The 17331-nt window shown below is 65.1% G+C and overlaps 1 protein-coding gene and 1 long non-coding RNA gene across 2 annotated transcripts; one reads left to right on the forward strand and one right to left on the reverse strand.

Annotated features, from left to right (window-relative positions):
* Positions 1 to 590: 590 nt before the first annotated feature.
* On the reverse strand, positions 591 to 12958 carry AGPAT2 (1-acylglycerol-3-phosphate O-acyltransferase 2). Its single transcript, XM_027556786.1, has 6 exons — positions 12675 to 12958; positions 4635 to 4768; positions 4100 to 4275; positions 3758 to 3853; positions 2006 to 2078; positions 591 to 1253 (listed from the first exon to the last, which is right to left on the reverse strand). Exons 1-6 carry the CDS (start codon positions 12854 to 12856, stop codon positions 1078 to 1080), a joined length of 837 nt encoding a protein of 278 aa, XP_027412587.1. The 5' UTR covers positions 12857 to 12958; the 3' UTR covers positions 591 to 1077.
* LOC113901824 lies at positions 10781 to 15978 on the forward strand. The gene is made up of 3 exons (XR_003513553.1): positions 10781 to 11792; positions 14125 to 14294; positions 14464 to 15978. It is a non-coding gene; the product is annotated as an uncharacterized LOC113901824 (long non-coding RNA).
* The last annotated feature ends 1353 nt before the right edge of the window (positions 15979 to 17331 follow it).

The following is a 17331-nucleotide window of genomic DNA, read 5'->3' on the forward strand; positions in this document are numbered from 1 at the left end:
TAGCCAGGTGCTGGGAGAAAGGCAAGACAGCCTTGGGGCTGGCAGGGAGGCTGCCGGCCCCCCTCCCCGGCCTCCCTAGACGGGGTCTTGGTGCCCTCTCCAGTTTGTGGCTCAGCTGGTAAAGAATCTGCCTGCAACGTGGGAGATCGGGGTTCGATCCCTGGGCTGGGAAGATCCCCTGGAGAAGGGAACAGCTACGTGCTCCAGTGTCCTGGACTGGAGAACTCCCTGGTCTGTATAGTCCATGGGGTCGCAAAGAGTCCCAACACGACTGAGCGACTTTCACTCCAATGGGGCTGGAGGGCGTGGTTTCAGTGAAAGTGACCAGCTGGTCCCACCCCTAGCCAGCAGCCAGAGAGCAAACCATTAGCTTCCTTGCGACGTGCCTGCCGGACCCCTGGGCGTGCCTGCCACCCCCAGTAGGAGAAAACATTCCAGGATGACCGTGGCCCCAACCCCGGCAGGAACACTACCCAGGGTGACGGCTGGGGGTGCTCCACACTCGTCCGGGGGCGCTGGAAGCGAGGGCAGCTTGAGGATGGGAACCCGAGGCAGCCCTGCCCACCCTCTGAGTGAGCACGATTCAGCAGGCACTTCCAAGAGTTCGTTTATAAAAAACAGTGACGAGCACAGTACCCATTCAGCAGACTCGCTCCCCAGGGCCAGGGGAGCCGCAGACCCTGCTTTGTGGCTCCCTGAGGCCCAGCTGGCATGAGGCCACCTGGGGGCGTGAGACCAGGCGTCCTGGCCCCCGAGCCCGCCTCTCCCTGAGGGCCTGAAGCAGGCCTGGGCGGGAGGGTGGGGCCGGGCAGCTCGGCCCTGCCCTGTCAGCCCATGGGGGTCCAGACCCACTCCCACACCAGACTCCGGAGGCACAGGGGTGGGCGAGGCCCTGCCCTCAGAGCTTGGGGGCTGACTCTCCCTTGCAGGGACATCGGGGGGCCAGGACCCAAGGCAGTGACAAGAGGGGCCCGCTTCCAGGGGGTGACGGCTAGAGGGGACACAGTGGTGTCTGGTGGGTGGGGGGCGGCCCTCTGTCCATCATCCATCCAGGTCCTGCCCTGCCCCAGGCCTCGATTACTGGGCCTCCTGGGTGTCGGGCCCCAAGGGGGCCCCGTTCTCCTGGGGGATCTTGGATATGTGGAAGAAGTGCGTCCTCATGGCCTGATGGCAGGTGTCCAGAAGCTTGGGGACGTCGGCGACAGTGAGGCCACGGGTGGGGATGGCATCTAGCACCTCCACCTGGATGGTTCCTGTGGGGGCAGGGTGGGGGCGTCAGCCACCTGGGGGGCTCCTGCGGGGGGCCTCTCTCCCCCCATTTTGGCTGTCTGCCAGCCTCCCGAGGGCCTGGGCTGGACCGGGCTCTTCCAGACACCCCGGTCTCTGGCGGTTGGCTCTTAATTGAGAATCACTGATGCAGGCATTCACATGCTCTCAGGAACGTTCAGAGGGGCGTGGACGAGTGCGTGCCCCCTTGTGAGGACTGCTTAGGCTCCAGGATGTTCCCTCCCCCAGGAGGCTCTGGGGCAGCCCTGGATTGCAGGCGGCCTCGGGGACCCAGGTGTGCGGCAGGCAGCTTCTCCCTTGGACCCCACTTCCCACCTGGGTGCCAGGCACCCTCGTGTGGGGGTCTGGAGAGAAGGGTGGAGGGAGGTCCTAAGCTCCGTGGCAGAGGGCATGGGGGGCGTCCCCGGGAGGCTGCTGCCTGAGAGTCAGGGCTGGATGCACTGGTTCAGAGCCCACCCTGGGCAGAGGAAGTGTGCCCCTCAAGGCCCCCCGAGCTGTGGGCAAGGCCCGGCCCGTGTGTGAGAAGCTGGGCCTCCACCCACCCCTGGGAGCCCTGATCTTGGGGCTCAAGGCAGGGCCTCCTTCCTTCTTCCCCCAGTCACTGAGGGGCACAGCCTGGAGTGACCCCCCAGAAGCGGGGTCCAGGTGTCACTGGGACTGAGATCGGGTGGGCGGGCCCCCGTGTGGCAGGTGTGTGTGTGGGGGGGCGGGGGGCTACCTGAAGTGAAGAGCTTCGTCTTACAGCTGTAGAAGGAGGAGAAGCTGGAGTAAATCACAGGGATGATGGGTACCTGGGGACAGCAGACGTGGCAGCCTGAGGACGGAGCCCAGCCCAACCGTGGAGCCTGATCCCCAGGGACAAGCTTGCGGGCAGACCCTGCCTGCCCCCACGACCCCTGTGGCCACCAGGCAGGCATACCACCCTGCCTCAGGGTGCTTCCATGCGCTGCCCCGGGACACCCTTCGTGCCTGGGTGCCTCAGGGTGCTTCCATGCGCTGCCCTGGGACACCCTTCGTGCCTGGGTGGCTCAGGGTGCTTCCATGTGCTGCCCTGGGACACCCTTCATGCCCTGGGTGGCCCCGAGTCCATAAACTCATCCTGCACATCCTTACCCAAGTATCCCCTCCTCCAGGAAGACTTCCTGGGTTGGCACACATCCATTGGATTCACATTCCGCACCCCCCAAGGGTCCCAAGATGACCCAGGACCCTGTCCAGTTTAGCCAGAGGAGATAACTGAGGTCTTTCTGCCCATCTCTTCCTTCCCAGCCTCTCCCCCAACCCCAGGGGGCAGCTCCAGCCAGGGGAGGGGGCAGGGCCTGCGGGTTTTCCCAGAAGACACCAGGGTCAAGTCCAATGGTGACTTCAACAGTGGTGGTTCCAGTGTCGGCAATGGCACCTGGAGTAATCATTAACCCTGGGGTGGGGGGAGCTGACAGGAAACACGCTGCCTGGCGTCCTGGCTGAGACTGCCCTGGCCCCACCACCCCTCAAAGCTCCGCTCCGCTCTTCTCTCCCATGACCCCCATGACCCCTTCTCCACCACAAAGGGAAGAGACACCGGCCCCGGGCCTGCGGCCGGGGTGTCCTCCTCCTCGTGCTCGGGCAGGACGGGGATCAGAGCCCAGGCTCCCGTCCCCACCCCCGTCCACCCCTCCCTCCCGCTCCCCCACTCCCCACCCCCGGCGCTGGCTGGGAGCTTCCGGAAGGAAGGCTCTCCCAGCCTTGCTCGGGGCCACCAGGGGGTGCTCGAGGCCACCTCTCACAGGTGAAGCCCAGGAGACAGCAGAGCCCTGCCCAGCTGGCAGCCTGACTCTGACCAGGCAGGAAGGAAGGCTCCCCAAACCCCGAGGGTTTTCACTTGCGCTCAGCCCCCAGCACAGGACAGGCACCCGAACCCACCCGGAGCCCCACCCCACGGAGGGACGTGCCCCAAGCCTCTCCTGCCATCCCCCCGAGATCCCCGGGACCCCGGAAGTCAAGGACAGAGCAGCACGAGGCCCATGCCGGGCTTTCTGCTCACTCTGTCCTGGCCCCTGTGAGCCCTGGTGCACCCCCGACCGCCCAGCCACTGCTCAGTCCCAAACCTGCCTTGGCGAGGGGTGCGGGGGAACTGAACGCAACCTTGGCAGAGCCCTCCTGACAGTCCAGGCAGCAGGCCTTCTTTACGCCAACCCCAGCCCCCCTCGCCCGGCCAGCGGGAAAGTGGGGTGCTGAAGCTCCGTGGGCAGGTACGGAAGTGATGAGCGTCATTCCAGCTGGTCCTGGGCTGACCAGACCCCAGCCTTCACGCTCAGGGGCCCCAGGGACTGCCCTCCACGGCAGCTCACAGACAGGTGCTGCCTGTCCAGAGGCAGGTGGTCCCCGAGCGCCAGTGGCCCCGGCCGGCCGGGAGGTCACTGTCAGCCGTAGGCCAGCCCGGATGCGCTTCCCGCCCCGGCCACACCAGGAGGCCGCAGCCCCGACATACCTGGGCCTGGATCGCCAGGTAGAAGGCGCCTTTCTTGAAAGGCAGGAGGTCCCCGTTGTCATTCCGCGTGCCCTCCGGGTAGATCCACACTTTGAGCTGTTGAGGAGACAGGAGGCTGTACCCAAAAGCCAGAGGCCGCCCAGGGAGGCACCCACCGCCCTTCTCAGCAGAGACTACCACCGCTGACAACCGAGGCCCTGCGCCTGGCTCTTCCATATGAGATTCACAGACACACAGCGATGAGGCGTGTTCTGCTGCAGGAACTCACCCTCGGGGCCGACTTGACACCACAACTGGGCCTGAGTGTCCCCAGCGCCGGGCGCCCCAGCCCTGGGCACTCACCTTCTCCCTGACCATGCGCTCGCCCACATCGGTCATCACGCTCATGGCCGTCTGGGAGTGCTGCCGGTTGATGAAGAGGACGCCCCCCAGGTACATGATCAGGCCCACGGGCCCCAGGAAGAGCAGCTCTCGCTTGGCGATCTGCACGCAGCGGTCGGGGAGGACCTCCATGAGGCCTGTGGGCGCCAGATGCCAGGTAGGGACAGGAGGAGACAGCGCAGCTCAGGGGCCACTCCCCAGGGAGAAGCGGGCCAGCCCCAGGCCTCAGGTACCACTGGCCCCTGGGCACCGTCTGGCCTCTGAGCCTCAGCTTCCTAGCAGGGGGGGCACTGCAGCAGGGCCCGGGGCCCCACACAAGCTGCCCAGTCCTGTTACCCACCAGAGGGAGGCGCGGGTCCCTCCCTCCAGTGTCAAACCCCCGCCTGCCAGCTCAGCTGGGTCTAGCCTCCACCAAGTAGGACAGCAGCCTCCCCCTACCCCCAGGCAACTGGGGAGGGTCAGTCCTCCCCCAGACCCCACTGAGGCCCAGCCTTACCCATCATGTCCAGGATGCTCTGGTGGTTGGAGATGATGACGCAGGGCCGGTCCTCGTCCAGCGTCTCACGGCCTTTGACCTCAAAGCGGAGGCCATATGCGTACTTGAAGGACCGGACGAACCAACTGATGATCCTGCGGGGGAGACGGGCCCAGTGAGCAGAGGGCCACTGCCCCGGCGTGACGTGGGCTCTGCGCGCACAGCCCGGAGACCCCCAGCCCACCCTGGCAGGCTGGCCACTGACCCTGAGCCCGCCTTCCCCTCCGAGCGCCTTCAGGTCTTGTCCCCCAGCAGGATGGCGAGTGCCCCCCGCCCCTCGCCTCCCCAGCCGGTGACATGAAGGTCACACGGAAGCAAGGCCTCGGGGACCCTGACGCCTGGCTGTGGGAAGGACGCCCCCTTCCACGTCCAGGTACCCAGATCTGCACCTGTCATCCAGCCTCCAGCCCCCGAGTCCTGCCTGTCACCCCAGGCCGGGGGCCCAGCTGAATGGCGGGGATGGAGGCTGAGAAACCCCTAGGCTGGGTGAACTCTGCTGTCAGCCGCATCAGAGACCGAAGGACCCAACGTGGAGAGGCCGCCCACAGAGGAGGCCGGGGCAGGGGGCCCCCCACAGGAAGTGACCATCCCTCAAGGCAGAGCCACACCCAAGGGAGGGAAGCGTGGGTACCAAGCGGAAACCTTGGCGAGGAGCTGCGGGCTGCTTCCTGGTTTGGAAGAGCTGCTGCTGGGGAGACCGGCCCGGCAGGCACCATGGCTTTCACGCCTCCTTGTCCTACAAAGCGGCAGCCTGCCCGTTTCACACACAGACACACATACTCAAGGTCACACCAGGATGCCAGTGGAGCTAGGATGTGCGTGGGCCCTGCTCCTGGCAGGAGGCTGCCCTGGGCACTCGTGACCTGGAGGGGCCTATCCCCGCAGGAGGTGACGGGTGAGGGAGACCATGCGTGCCCCTGTCTTTGGGTAGCTGGCTGGCAGGGAGAAGGTTGACACCGCACACACTTGGCACAGGACAGGTGCCAGTCAGGGGTCCGTGCACACGGGGCGATGGAGCCCACGGCTTGAGGTCACTCCTCTGCCACTCCTGCAGGCCCCCTGGGTCCTTCCCACCCGTGGGTGGGGGCGGGGCTGAAGGTGAGCTCCCGGTGACCCAAGAGCTTTCCACTTTCCGCACAAGATTCGTGCACGCACACACACAGACACACACACACACACACACACACAGCCGCCAGGGAGCTCCTCACAGTCCTGACCGGGAGGGAGGCCTTTTCCACTCCAGGCAGAAGGGCCTGGGCCCAGACCTGGTTCTCAATAGAGCAGAGGCTCAGTGGGTCCTTGGCCCGAAGGCAGACTCGTGTCTTTAAAACTGTGGGTAAGATGCATGCAGCACATTTACCCTCTGAACTGGTTTCAAATACACAGTTCAAGTGCGGTCACGTTGTTGAGCAACTGCCCCCACCGTCTGTCCCCAAGACTCTTATCTTCTCAAGTTGACGGACACGCTGTTCCCATTACACACACACACCCTGCCCCGGGCCCCAGCATCTTTCTGTCTCTGTGGATAAGACTCCTCTGAGCCTCACACGAGTAGATCCTATCGGCTCTGCCTCTCTGTCCCAAAGGCAGGCTCGCATCTGGCCCACACAGCCTCTCTCCCCTCCTCCTCCCACGGCACAGGTTGGAGAGAGGGGCTCCGCGAGGGAGGCAGCTGAGCCCCAGCTGCTCTCACAGTCGGGCCAGCCGGCCTTGCTGGATCTGGAAGCCGGGCCATCCTCCTTAGCACTAAGCCTCTGCCAGCTCGAGCCAGACCTGTCCCTTTGTTCCCATCCGGCTCAGAGGTGCCCCTGGCCGGACACTCTTGGGAGACCTCGCCTGGCTACCTCAGCTGGGGAGCCTCGGGCTTCTCGACTGCCAAGAGATGGCTTCTCGGGTCGTTGTGAGGATTGACCGACCCAAGGAGGGGGCGCAAGCAGGCCATTCACCAACAGGAAAAACGTGCATCGTCCAACAACACAGAGGCACGCAGTCTCACTAGCCATCAAAGGAAACGCGGATTGAAACGAGAAGCCCTGTCCTCTTCCTTCGGATTGGCAGAGGATAGCCGGATAACAGGAGGTGTCGGCCGGTGTCGGGAAACGGCCTGAGGCTGCTGGCAGAGGTGGGAGATCGCAGAGGTTTCTGGAGGAGGGCAGGTTGGCAGGACCTAGAAGAGCCCTTAAGAAGCCTAGTCCCTGAGATTTGCAATCCTCTTCTGGCAATTGATCCTAAAGCTTCCGACGCACAGGCGCGGTCGGGATTAGGGAAAGAACACCTCAGCGTCCCCGTGGGGACAGCCCAGATAGACAGGGCTGCGGCAGAGAAAGAGCAAAGATCCCTACTTATTCGCTGTCAGGTCGGTTCCCGGGACTTCTAATGCAAACCTGTCATTTGCATTTCCCTGCCAAGCTCACAGGCAAAGTCCCAGACCACATCTGGAGAGGACAGTGGGTCACTCTCTGGGGGTGTCTGCTGGCTCCGTTTTTCTTCTCAAACAGTTGTGATGAAGGACCTCCCTGGTGGTCCAGTGGTTAAGAGTCTGCCCTTCCAATGCAGGGAGACCCGGGTTTGATCCCTGCTTTATTCCCTGATTGGGGAACTAAGATCCTCCATGCTGCCTGACTCAGCCAAAAGGAGACAAACTGTTGTGAAATATACATAACAAAATCTATCATTTTAAACCATTTACAAGTGTATAATGCAGCTGTCCCAAACGTCCGTCTCCAGAACTTCTCTGTATTTTCTTTTTGTATCTAATTGACAGGATCAGTATTTGGGGGTGGGGGATGATGAAAGATACTGTATATACCGTGATCACAGTATCCTGTGATACTCAGCCTAGCAGGGGCCTCTCCCACCCCAGTTGAGGCAGACCTCCCAAGGACCAAACGGTTCCAGGAGGGACCGACAGGTCCAGGGAGCAACTCGCTACATTTTACAAATAACTGCACTCAAAACCAAAAGACACCGCCACTGACATAAGTACAGGAAGCTGCAAAAGAAAGGGGCATCCCGGGAGCAGACAGAAGCAAGAGATGCTCCTCACAGGGAGGGTCCATCAGTCACTCCCTGCAGGGGGGCGGGCACGGGGTCTCGCTCTTCCTTCTCCTTCTGTCCCCCCTTGTCAAGGTTTTCAGTCAAAGTGGTGGGGACGTCGTATCATCTTCACAGTGCTTCCTCCAAGAGCAGGGAAGCCGCCCAAGCTGTGCAGAGGCTCCAGGGCCCTGGGCAGGGAGAGCTGGTCTGTCCTGGCCTGGAATGCAGCACGCACATAACCACAGGGACAGATGCCCCACACCCACGCCCGGGAGCAGGTGCTCCATGCTACCTGCCAAGCCTGCTTGGGGACAGACGCCAACTGTCCAGTTTCGCTCAGACAGTAACCCCACAAGGTCACATACTCCTGCACCAGGGAAGTGGAGGCTCAGCAAAGCTGAGCGACTTGCCCAGAGTCACACAGCGGGGAAGCCGGGATGGGCTGGAGCCCGCCCCTAAACTCCAGGGTTGTCAGGTGAGGTGTTCTAGCTCCTCTGCAGGCCTCCCCTCACCCCCTGAAGGGGCTCTCTGGCCCCCACACCACCCCAGCAGGAGGGGCTCTGCCCTTCTCTCCCAGCAGGAAGCTCCGGGCAGCCGCTGTCCCCAGGCAGCCAGGCCTGCCCAGCCCAGGCCTCTTCGGAGCCCAGCTGACTCCAGTGCCCCTACCCACAGGAAGCAGGGCCCCAGCTTCAGGGCGGGAGTCACAGGTGTGCCAGGGATGTTCGCACCCCAGCTCCAGTCCTGCCTTCCCAGGGAGGCAGAGCCAAGGCTGCCTGAAGCCAGGTGGCCCAACCTTCAGAAGCACTGCAGGCAGCTGCCAGGTGGGTGACTGGTGCCAGAGTCCCCGCAAGGCAAGGGGGCCCGCCCCACTTTCCAAGGGCCCAGGGGGGCAGTGATCTTAAACAGAGGCGCCATCCTCACCCCTCGTGGGTCTTTCTCAGGAGCCCTCCATTTAACCCTGATCGGGGCCGCTGGCCTCGAAGGGAGTGCCATAAACGTGAGGATTCTCAGGGGCCTGGGGCCGAAGCCCTGGCAGCCAGCCTCCGTGGACCAGCCGTGCTCATCTGTGGACACCCGGACCCCGCCCCAGCTCTGGGTCAGACAGGCCCTGACGCTCCTCTCACAGCTGTGACCTTGGGCAACGGACTTGACCTAACTACGCTTTCTTGTTTCCACTTGTGAGACTGGAAGGTCGTGGAGGGGTCGAGCTAGATGAGGCTGGACGCCTGAGACACCTGCCAGGCCGGTGTGTTGGCGACTGCCTCCACAGACAGCGGCTGTGTTGGCGACAACACAGGAGGAAGAGATTCCAAAGGAGATGGAAGAAGCCCCTCCCCCAGCCGGTACCTGCTCCTGGCCACTGGAAGGTGGTTCAAGGTCAGGTCTCAGCTACCTGCTGACCTTTGCGCTCAGCCCCGACACAGGCTAGACAGCTCTAGGAAGACCCAGTAGCTAATTCAGCCAAGCCGTGCCAAGTCCTCAGCCAGACCCCGTGGGCTTTGCCTTATAACGTGGCGAGGGTGGAGGGGGGTGGTTGGTGGCACTCACTCTGGAAGGCCGTGCCAGGAGGGCAGGCACACAGAGCCATCAGTCTGCTCAGGGGACAGGAGGCCCCAGCAAGGCCGCCTGGTAGGCAGCGGCCTTTCCCAAGCGTCAGATGAGCCGGAACACTGGGTGGGCAGGAGCTGGGGGTGCTGGCCTCTGCAGGTGCCCAGAGGTGCTAACGGGGGCTCAGAAGTGGGGTGGAAGGAGGTGGGGCCGTGAGCAGTGTCCAGATCTCAGGAACTCTGCTCCCGGGCCTGCAGGAGTCCACCCAGGGGGAGGACTGCCCCCACCGGCCCACCCCAAGACCAGGGCCCCAGGCCCTGGCTGCAGCGATGCCCATCCTCAACGTTCCAAGTGGGTGGGGGTTCCACCGACCCAGCACCTCACTCTCCTGCCCCCAGCCCTGCAGCCTAGCTGTGGTCCCAGGCTGCCCGTCCTGGTCACCTGAACGTGTGAGAAAGGAAACTCTCTGCGTTAAGGTGCTGTTACCTGGTTTCCTGATTCTACCGCCAAAGCCAGTTCTAACACACAGGATTATCCTGGGCCTCGCTCTCTTCACTGTCCAGCAGGTGTGATAAGGGCACCTGCCCCCAGGACGAGGACCCAGCCTCGCCTGGCGCGCAGGCCCCCGCCAGTCTGGGAGGGGGTCCCTGGCCTCAGCCCCAGCATGCTCACAACAGTGCCTGCCTCTGGCCCTCCGCTCCCAGCGCTGCCAAGCACGCTCAAAACTCACAACTCAATGGCAAAGGCCTCCTTGGCTGCCCCATCACAGAGACGGGCTGCTGGTTACAGGGAGATGGGAACGCGAGGCAGTGGGTGGAGCTGGGCTGTCCCTCTTGGAACTTAGGACTTCCCCTGAGCCTGGTCTCCAGCTCCAAAACAGCCACGGTGCTGCCCCCAGCCCCGATGCTGCTGAGACAGAGGAAAAGACCCACCTTGAAGTCATCCTTGGGCTCTGCAGCCCAGGTCTGCCGCGTCCTAGTTCTGGGACCTGCCAGTTGCCTCCTCCCCGCCCCAACCCCCGGAGACATGAGTTTCAAGCTGCTTCTCTGAGGGCTCATCCATAAAATGGGACTAGGAACAACACCTTTCCCTAAGGATGAAGCATCCGCCAGCGCATGGGGGTGCAAGACAGAACTGATGGGCAGAGTCCTTTCCCGAGGTCAGGGTGAGACTGGAGAGGGGGGCAGCCAGGCACCCACAGTCCAACCCAGGAGGGGCCTGAAATGAGGGGGCCTGTCCACACAGCCCCCCAACCTCACCTGTCCTCGTGGGCCTGTCCCTGGAGGAGCACAGTGCCTAAAGGGACACAGCGCCTCCACGACCTCTGCATTCCTCAGCCCTCCTCGGCCGCATCCCTTGGGGAACTCGTGTTCACAAGGGACCCTCCTCTCTGCCATCACTGGGGAGCCATGGGTGTCATCACTATGACCCACCCTTTGGGACCTGGGGCTGCAGGGGAAGGGGGCTGTGGGTTCCCAGACCCCTGGGCCTGCCTCTCTCTGGGGAGGACTCAGCACCTTCGTCATGTCCTGGGTTGGCTTGTGCAGAGCCTGAGTCGGGGGCTGCCCCGGGGAGGGGAGCTCCCTCCTGAGCTGAGGAGGACGTCTCAGCAGGCCCGAATCTCGTGCGAGACTGGGGGCCGAGCTGGGCTCTGGGCTCGGGGAACAAGCCCGAGGCAGCAGAGGCCACGGGGCTGGCCAGGCCTGGGCTGCCAAGTGCTGGTCAGGCCGGCCTGCCAGTTCTACCACCTGGTCAGAAAGGGTGGCCGTGACTTCCAGCCTGACCCTGGGGAAGCAGCTTTCAAGCCCAGGCCTGGAAGAGCGAGTTGGACCTTTTAAAGACAAGGCTACCTGACCACACAGAGCCAGGGAGAGAGAGGGTGACCACTGGGAACGCCTGCTGAAAGCCTGCTCCAGGACTCGCTTCCCACCCGCACGCAGCACAAGCCAGGCTCAGGGCCCCCTCCTGCCTCAGAAACAGACGTGCCACCCTCGGGCCTGGCTGTGGGAGGGCAGCTGCCCCTCCGAGGAGCCCACCAGCCCTTGTTGCCGGAAACCACCCCCTGCCCCGCTCCTGGCTGGCCCCCAGCAGGTGTGGAACGGACACGGGCTGTGAGCCCACTGTCTGCAGGGGGTCCCAGGGCCTCAAACTCAGGCCAGCATCCCTGCCGGCAGGGCCCAGCCCTGAGGAACCCCCTATTTCTGGACACAGGCCCTCCCCATCCCAGAGAGCTGACTGCTTGGGAAGACAGCTGGAAAGGCAACAAGTGGGCCACCCCTGTGATCTCTGCTCCCTGGGTTGCTGCCCTGGGCCACGTGGGGCGGGGGAGGGCAGGGGAGGCACTGGAGACCCATGGCCCACCCACCAGTCTTCCCCACTCTTAGTCCTCCCGCCCATTCCTGGGGCAGCGGGAGCCACAAATCCCTGAAAACAGCTGGGGAGAACTGTGCAGAGCAGGCCAGTCTGGCAGCGTCAGCCCATCGGATGGACAAGGCCGGGAAGGGCAGAAAGCCAGGACCCCTCACCCCCTGCCCTGTGAGTGCTGGGGTAGTGGGGGCCTCAGGGACCACAGTATTCCCACCCCAGGCCACGGCCAAAAGGCCATCATTGCCAAAGCCACAGGGTGGCATGTTAGCAATGGCCCCTCCCCATCGGAATCTGGGGAAAGGGCCAAGGAGCCCCTCTCGGGCCACCATGCCCTCCCCAGCCCCTGCCCCTGCCCGGGAGAGATCGCCATCTCTTCCTGTCAGCCCAGCCTGACCCCTACCGCAGCAAGCTCCCCAGCCCCGGGGATGGGAGGGGGGACACCCCAGCCACCACCGTGTTCTTTCCCCTGGCTTAAAGCTTGGACCCCAAGGGTCAGCAGTCCCCGCCCAACCTCCGCGGGCTGGAGCCACCACACCTTCCTAAGCGGAAGGAAGAGGCTGAGCACAGGTGCGCTCATCGCCCGACAGGTGGGCGGGCGGGATGGCGGGGAGGAGACTGAGACACCCCGGCGCGGCGGTGCACGGCGGCTAGCCCCCACCCCCCGCCACGGGAAGCGGCACCGAGCCTCTGCCCACCCGGCCCGGCCGCATTCCTCTCGGAGCCGGCCCAGCACCCTGCGCGGCGCCGAGAGACAGATCTCTGTAAAGCCCTCCGTGTCGGCCCCTGGCCGGGGTCCCGGGGCAAGGGTGCGGGGACACGGCGACGCGGGCTCCGGAGGCCGCAGCCCACCCACCACCACCCCTCGGCGCGCTCCCCGACCCGCTTTTCCCTCGGGCGTAGGGAGCGCCGCACCCCCCCCCACCCCCGCCCCAGCCCCCTCCCGCCACTCCCGGAGCCCTGGAGAGGCGGGCGCGGCAGGAAGGAGGGAAAGGACACGGGAAAGTTAGGGAAGCGGAAGCGGCCCCCCCGCGCCCGCCCGGCCCCCCTTGCCTCATGTTCTCCACCGTCCGGCCCCCGTGGCGCAGCAGGCAGACGACCGCGGCCATCGCCGAGGCCGTGAAGCAGAAGGCGCAGTACAGGCCGATCTTGGCGTAGAAGCGGGCCGAGCGGCTCAGCTGCGCCAGCAGCAGCAGCAGCAGCAGCGCCGCGATCAGCCACGGCCACAGCTCCATAGCCGCGCCCGGAGCCCCGACGGCGCGGGCCGCGGGCTGCCTGCCTGGGCTCCAGCCGCGCGGGCTGGCGGCGGCGACGGGCCCTCCTCCTCGCCCCGCCAGGCCCGCGCCCCTTATTGCGAGGGCGGAGGGGCGGGGCGCCCGGGAGGGTGAGCGAGGTGCGCCCCGCCCGCGACGGTCCCCGCCCCGCCCCGCCCGCCGCGCGGTCGCCGCCCCTCCCCGCCCCTCCGTCCCGGGACGGTGCCCTTGCCCAGGCGCCGGGCCACCCTCCGCCGCTGGCCCTGCGCCCGCCCCCAGCCCCCGCACCTTCGCAGCGGGTGACCAGGGCCGTGGCTCCCCGCAGACCCCCATAGCCGGACCGGACCCCACCCCCCTTCGCAACCGCCGGCACCGCCCCTGAGCCCAGACCGCGAAGGCGCGTGCCAGGCTGGTCACCGCACAAAGGGGCCCTTGAGCGGCGCCCGGTGACCTAACCGGTAGCCTGCCCCTTCGGGTCCCCTCGGGGGAGGGGTGGTCTGAAGACGCGCTGGGTAGGCAGGAGGCCAGTTTCTGGGCGGGGCCTGGGTGCCGGACAGTGGGTGCCAGGGCCAGCAGGTTATCTCATGCTCCAGGTGTCAGGCCTGCCCAGGGATCAGGCGACTGAGTTCAACTCAAGCGGGTGGGCCAGCCTGGCCGGGCAATGGTGTGGCCAGCCTCTGGCTTGTGGGGAGGAGCTCCAGGTCATCCCTGGGGGGGACCGTCAACAGATCTCAGAGCAGATCCAGGTTGTAACACCAAGTTTCCATTGTACACAAGTGCCCTCCACTTGCGGCCCCTCCACTTGGGCCCCTCCACTTGTGGCCCCTCCACTTGGGCCCCCCCACTCGCGGGCCCTCCACTCGCGGCCCCCCCACTCGCGGGCCCTCCACTCGCGGCCCCCCCACTTGCGCCCCGGGCCTGGGTTTGCTGCCATTGACCAGTGGCCCCACACGTGGTGCCTGGAGGCCTTCAAAAGGTTGTTGTCAGCCTCTGCCCTATTTCAGATGCTGGGGCGTCTAGTGCTGAAATGCTTCGCTGAAGTCCCCAAAATGCTATTTTGGGTGACAAGTACAAAATCACCCATCACTGGTGACTGGGGGGCGTCAGGCCCAGAGGGATGAGGGCTTCCCTGCGGAGAGAGGAGCCTGGGCACAGGCGTTCTCACTCTTCACGAGGGGCGCGTCCCTTCCCCTGCGCTACACCCATGCGTGTTTCACAGCAAAGCCTGTGGCCCAAACCCCTCCGCACAGGGAAGCCCCGCAGGCTGAAGTCCAAGGGGCTGCAAGAGTCGGACACAACTGAGCGACCGAGCGACCGAACCAAAGTAAACACCTCCAGCCATCTGCATCAAGCCCACGAGCGTCTCTCCTTCCGACCTTGGAGGAGGCCCGAGAGTGCTCCCCCGCCTTGGGGAGGAGGGGTGAGCGCTGGCACCACTGGGCCCGGGCTGGCCATGGGGCTGACAGACTCGGAAGAGGAGGTTTCGGGGGGTCAGGTGGGCCCGGGACTGCCAGCGGTGTCGCGGGGTCCCTGGTTTCTCAGCTGGAGGCCCCAGGGGGCTCTTGCTGAGGCGTGAATCCTGTCCTCAGAACCCCCGCCGCAGACAGCGCTGCTTTGCCTGAGGTCCTGTAGCTGCCAGCCGCCAGCACTGCCACGGTGGCACCGCCCACCCCTCAGATGCCTTCCCTGCCTCACTCTTCCCAGCATTTCCCATGACTCAGTCACGCGTTTATGGGTTCCTGTGTTCGCCGCCCCTCTCCTCCGCCTCCCCGGGGGCTCCACTGACGCCCGAGAGAACGGGGCCTGGCCACAAGCAGCCTCCAGGACCAGCGCTCCCCCACTTGATAGAGGTGATGGGCAGAGGCCGGCCCGGGCCCTGTACCCCCGCCCGCTGCCCCTGGCCCGCTGCCCTGTCCGGCTCCCAGGCGTGGTGGTCCCGGACATCACTGTTCTGTCTTCAGACAGACAGAGGGGCTGTGGCTCGATTTTCACCTCCTTCCCCAGCTCCTTCCTCCTCTGGGGAAATGTGGAAATAAAGTGTCCTTTTGCCTCTGATTGGGAATGGGGGAAAGGGGAGGCCTCAGACGCTGCTGGGTCTGAGACACATATTCAGTATTCTCTTGGGAAAGGAACGCTTTTTGTTTCTAGAAGGTGAGTCACCAGAGGATCCTCTGGGTTGGTGGAGACCCTGAGACAAGGGGTTTTCCTCTAAAATTAGCATGCCCCCCTCAGGGAGCACTAGCATGCGGGGCAGGGGGGTGCCAGCCTCTCAGGGTGCTCCACATCCCCGCAAGCACCCAGGGAAGGCGCCCGCCCCGCCACCCCTGGCCGGGTGACGGCTGAGGCCTCCTGGGCGTCTGCCGGGGCCCAGCCAAGCAGCACATAACACCAGGTGACCATCTGGCCTGAACCCACCCTGCCACAGGAGTCGGCAGGGCGCGGGGGCGGCACTGGGCCTGTCGACCCACCTGCTCTTCCAGTCCTGGCCTCGGGGGTGGGGCCCTGAGGTGCCTGGGTTGGCCTTGGCTTGGGTGGGGCCTCCGGAGGGAAGGGCTGGGCCTCTGCATTTCTGAAGGCCGATATCACCCCTCCTGGCCAAGCGACATCTTTGAGCTCTGAACAGATGGCTAAGCTCCAAGCTCCCCGAGCCTCAGTTTCTTCCTCTGGGCCCTTCTCCAGGCCTCTCCCAGCTCTGCCTCTGGCACCAGGAGGTGGATTCCTCTCCCTTCAAACCTGCCCAGGAAAAAAAAGCCAGGATGCAGAAGCCAGGAGGGGACAAAGGCTCAGAGTCACACGAGATCAGGGACAGCGTGGACCGGGGGCAGTGCACCCAGTCGGGGGCACCGGGAGGAGCCCCCCTTCCGCTCTCTGGGGGAGCGTCTCCGGGGGGCTGGCCCTCCTAGGGAGAAGCTCTTTGGGAGGAAGGTAGGCGGGGAGGGCACAGCCCAGCCTGCGGAAGGAGGTGCCTGCTGGAGGGGAGGGTGCCCGGGCGAGCCTGCCAGGGCCTGTGTGTGTGGGGCCCTCTCGGTGGGTGTGCCACCCCAACTCCCCCATTGGTAAATAAAGCAGCCTGTGAGTCTTTAATGGGCTCGCACTTAAAAATAGATGAGACCAGGCCTCTGGGCCCGATTCCCAGGTCTCTGCCATGCTGGGCGGTGCTGGGCCCACAGGCTCCCCAGGGAGGGGGTGAGGACAGTACCACAGGCTGGGGCTCCACCGGGGTGCTCCAGGGCCCAGGGAGCCAGGCACGTGTGGCCCGTGCCCAGGGGCCAGCAGAGAGCCTCCACCTGGCTGTGGTGTCCTAGCTCCTGCGTCACAAGCCTGGGGGGTGGGGGGCTGGGAGGGTGAGCAGCAGCCTCCTCCCAGAAGGACTCTGGGCTGGGGGACAGGGCCTGAGGGGCTGTCCAGGGGCAGTGACCGGGAGTCCAGGAGATGTCTCTGAACAGAGGAGGGGAGGCAAGAACCCCGGGAGCTGCCAGGGCTGGAAGCCCCCCAGGGGTGAGGCCCTTTCTGCAGCGGCCCCTCCCATCGTTGGAGAGCCGAGGGCTGTGAACCCCTCCCTGCCCCCGGCCAGCTCTCCACGAAGGTGGCGGCCCCCATGCTCGGCTTTTCATGGCCACGACACTCACGTCTGAGTTCCAGGCTCAGGTGGGAGCGGGGACCTTGGCATGAGAGGGACTGAAGGCAGAAAGCATCAAGGAGGGGCTGCCCCAAGGATCGAGGCAGCCTCCCTGCCCCTGACATCAGCTAGTACCCAGGTCTCTGCTGGGTACACACCAGAGATGGCCTCCCCCCATCCTCCACGGGACAGACGGGAGCCCAGAAGGGCAAGAGGGCACCTGGGGGCCCCTGGCCAGCAAGATGGAGCAGGAGACGGGTTCTGGTGCCCAGGGTCAGCCCCTGGGGATAACTGCAGACCAGACATGCCTCTGCGCCTTGCTGCGCTCAGCCGGGGTAGGGCCCAGTGAAGGCCTGGGGCACTGGACATAAAGGGATGGCGTGAGGTGCCAGGCCCGTCCTTGGGCAGCCGCCCTCGGCCACCTCACCCGTGACCCAGCTGGCGTCCAGACTCTGTCAGCTGCCCCAGCGCTGCCCAGGCCAGCCTGGGGGACTGGACAGGGCTGGAGGCCCAGCGGGCTTCCTGCTGCCTGACGCCGCTCAGTCCTGGCCTCCGCCACTGACCAGGGGGCTGCGTCTCGGCCATGGGGCCTCGGTGGCACCTGGCGGCTCTTGCCCCACCTCGCTGCGGAGAAGGCGGCGGTCACGAGCCCCTAGAGAAGCCCTCCCCGCCACGGCGGGGGGGTGTCCCCTCCACTGTGAAGGCTGGGGCTGGGGAGAGAGGGAGGGACTAGGCCTCCTCCACCCTCCCCTGCATGTGTTAGACTGAAATCCTAAATCGGCCTGCTCCCCTGACTCCTAGCCACCCTGACCTGACCTGAGCCAGGCCAAGCAGTCCC

This window comes from Bos indicus x Bos taurus, chromosome 11 (genome assembly GCF_003369695.1).
Source record: "Bos indicus x Bos taurus breed Angus x Brahman F1 hybrid chromosome 11, Bos_hybrid_MaternalHap_v2.0, whole genome shotgun sequence".
Classification (NCBI taxonomy): Eukaryota; Metazoa; Chordata; class Mammalia; order Artiodactyla; family Bovidae; genus Bos; species Bos indicus x Bos taurus.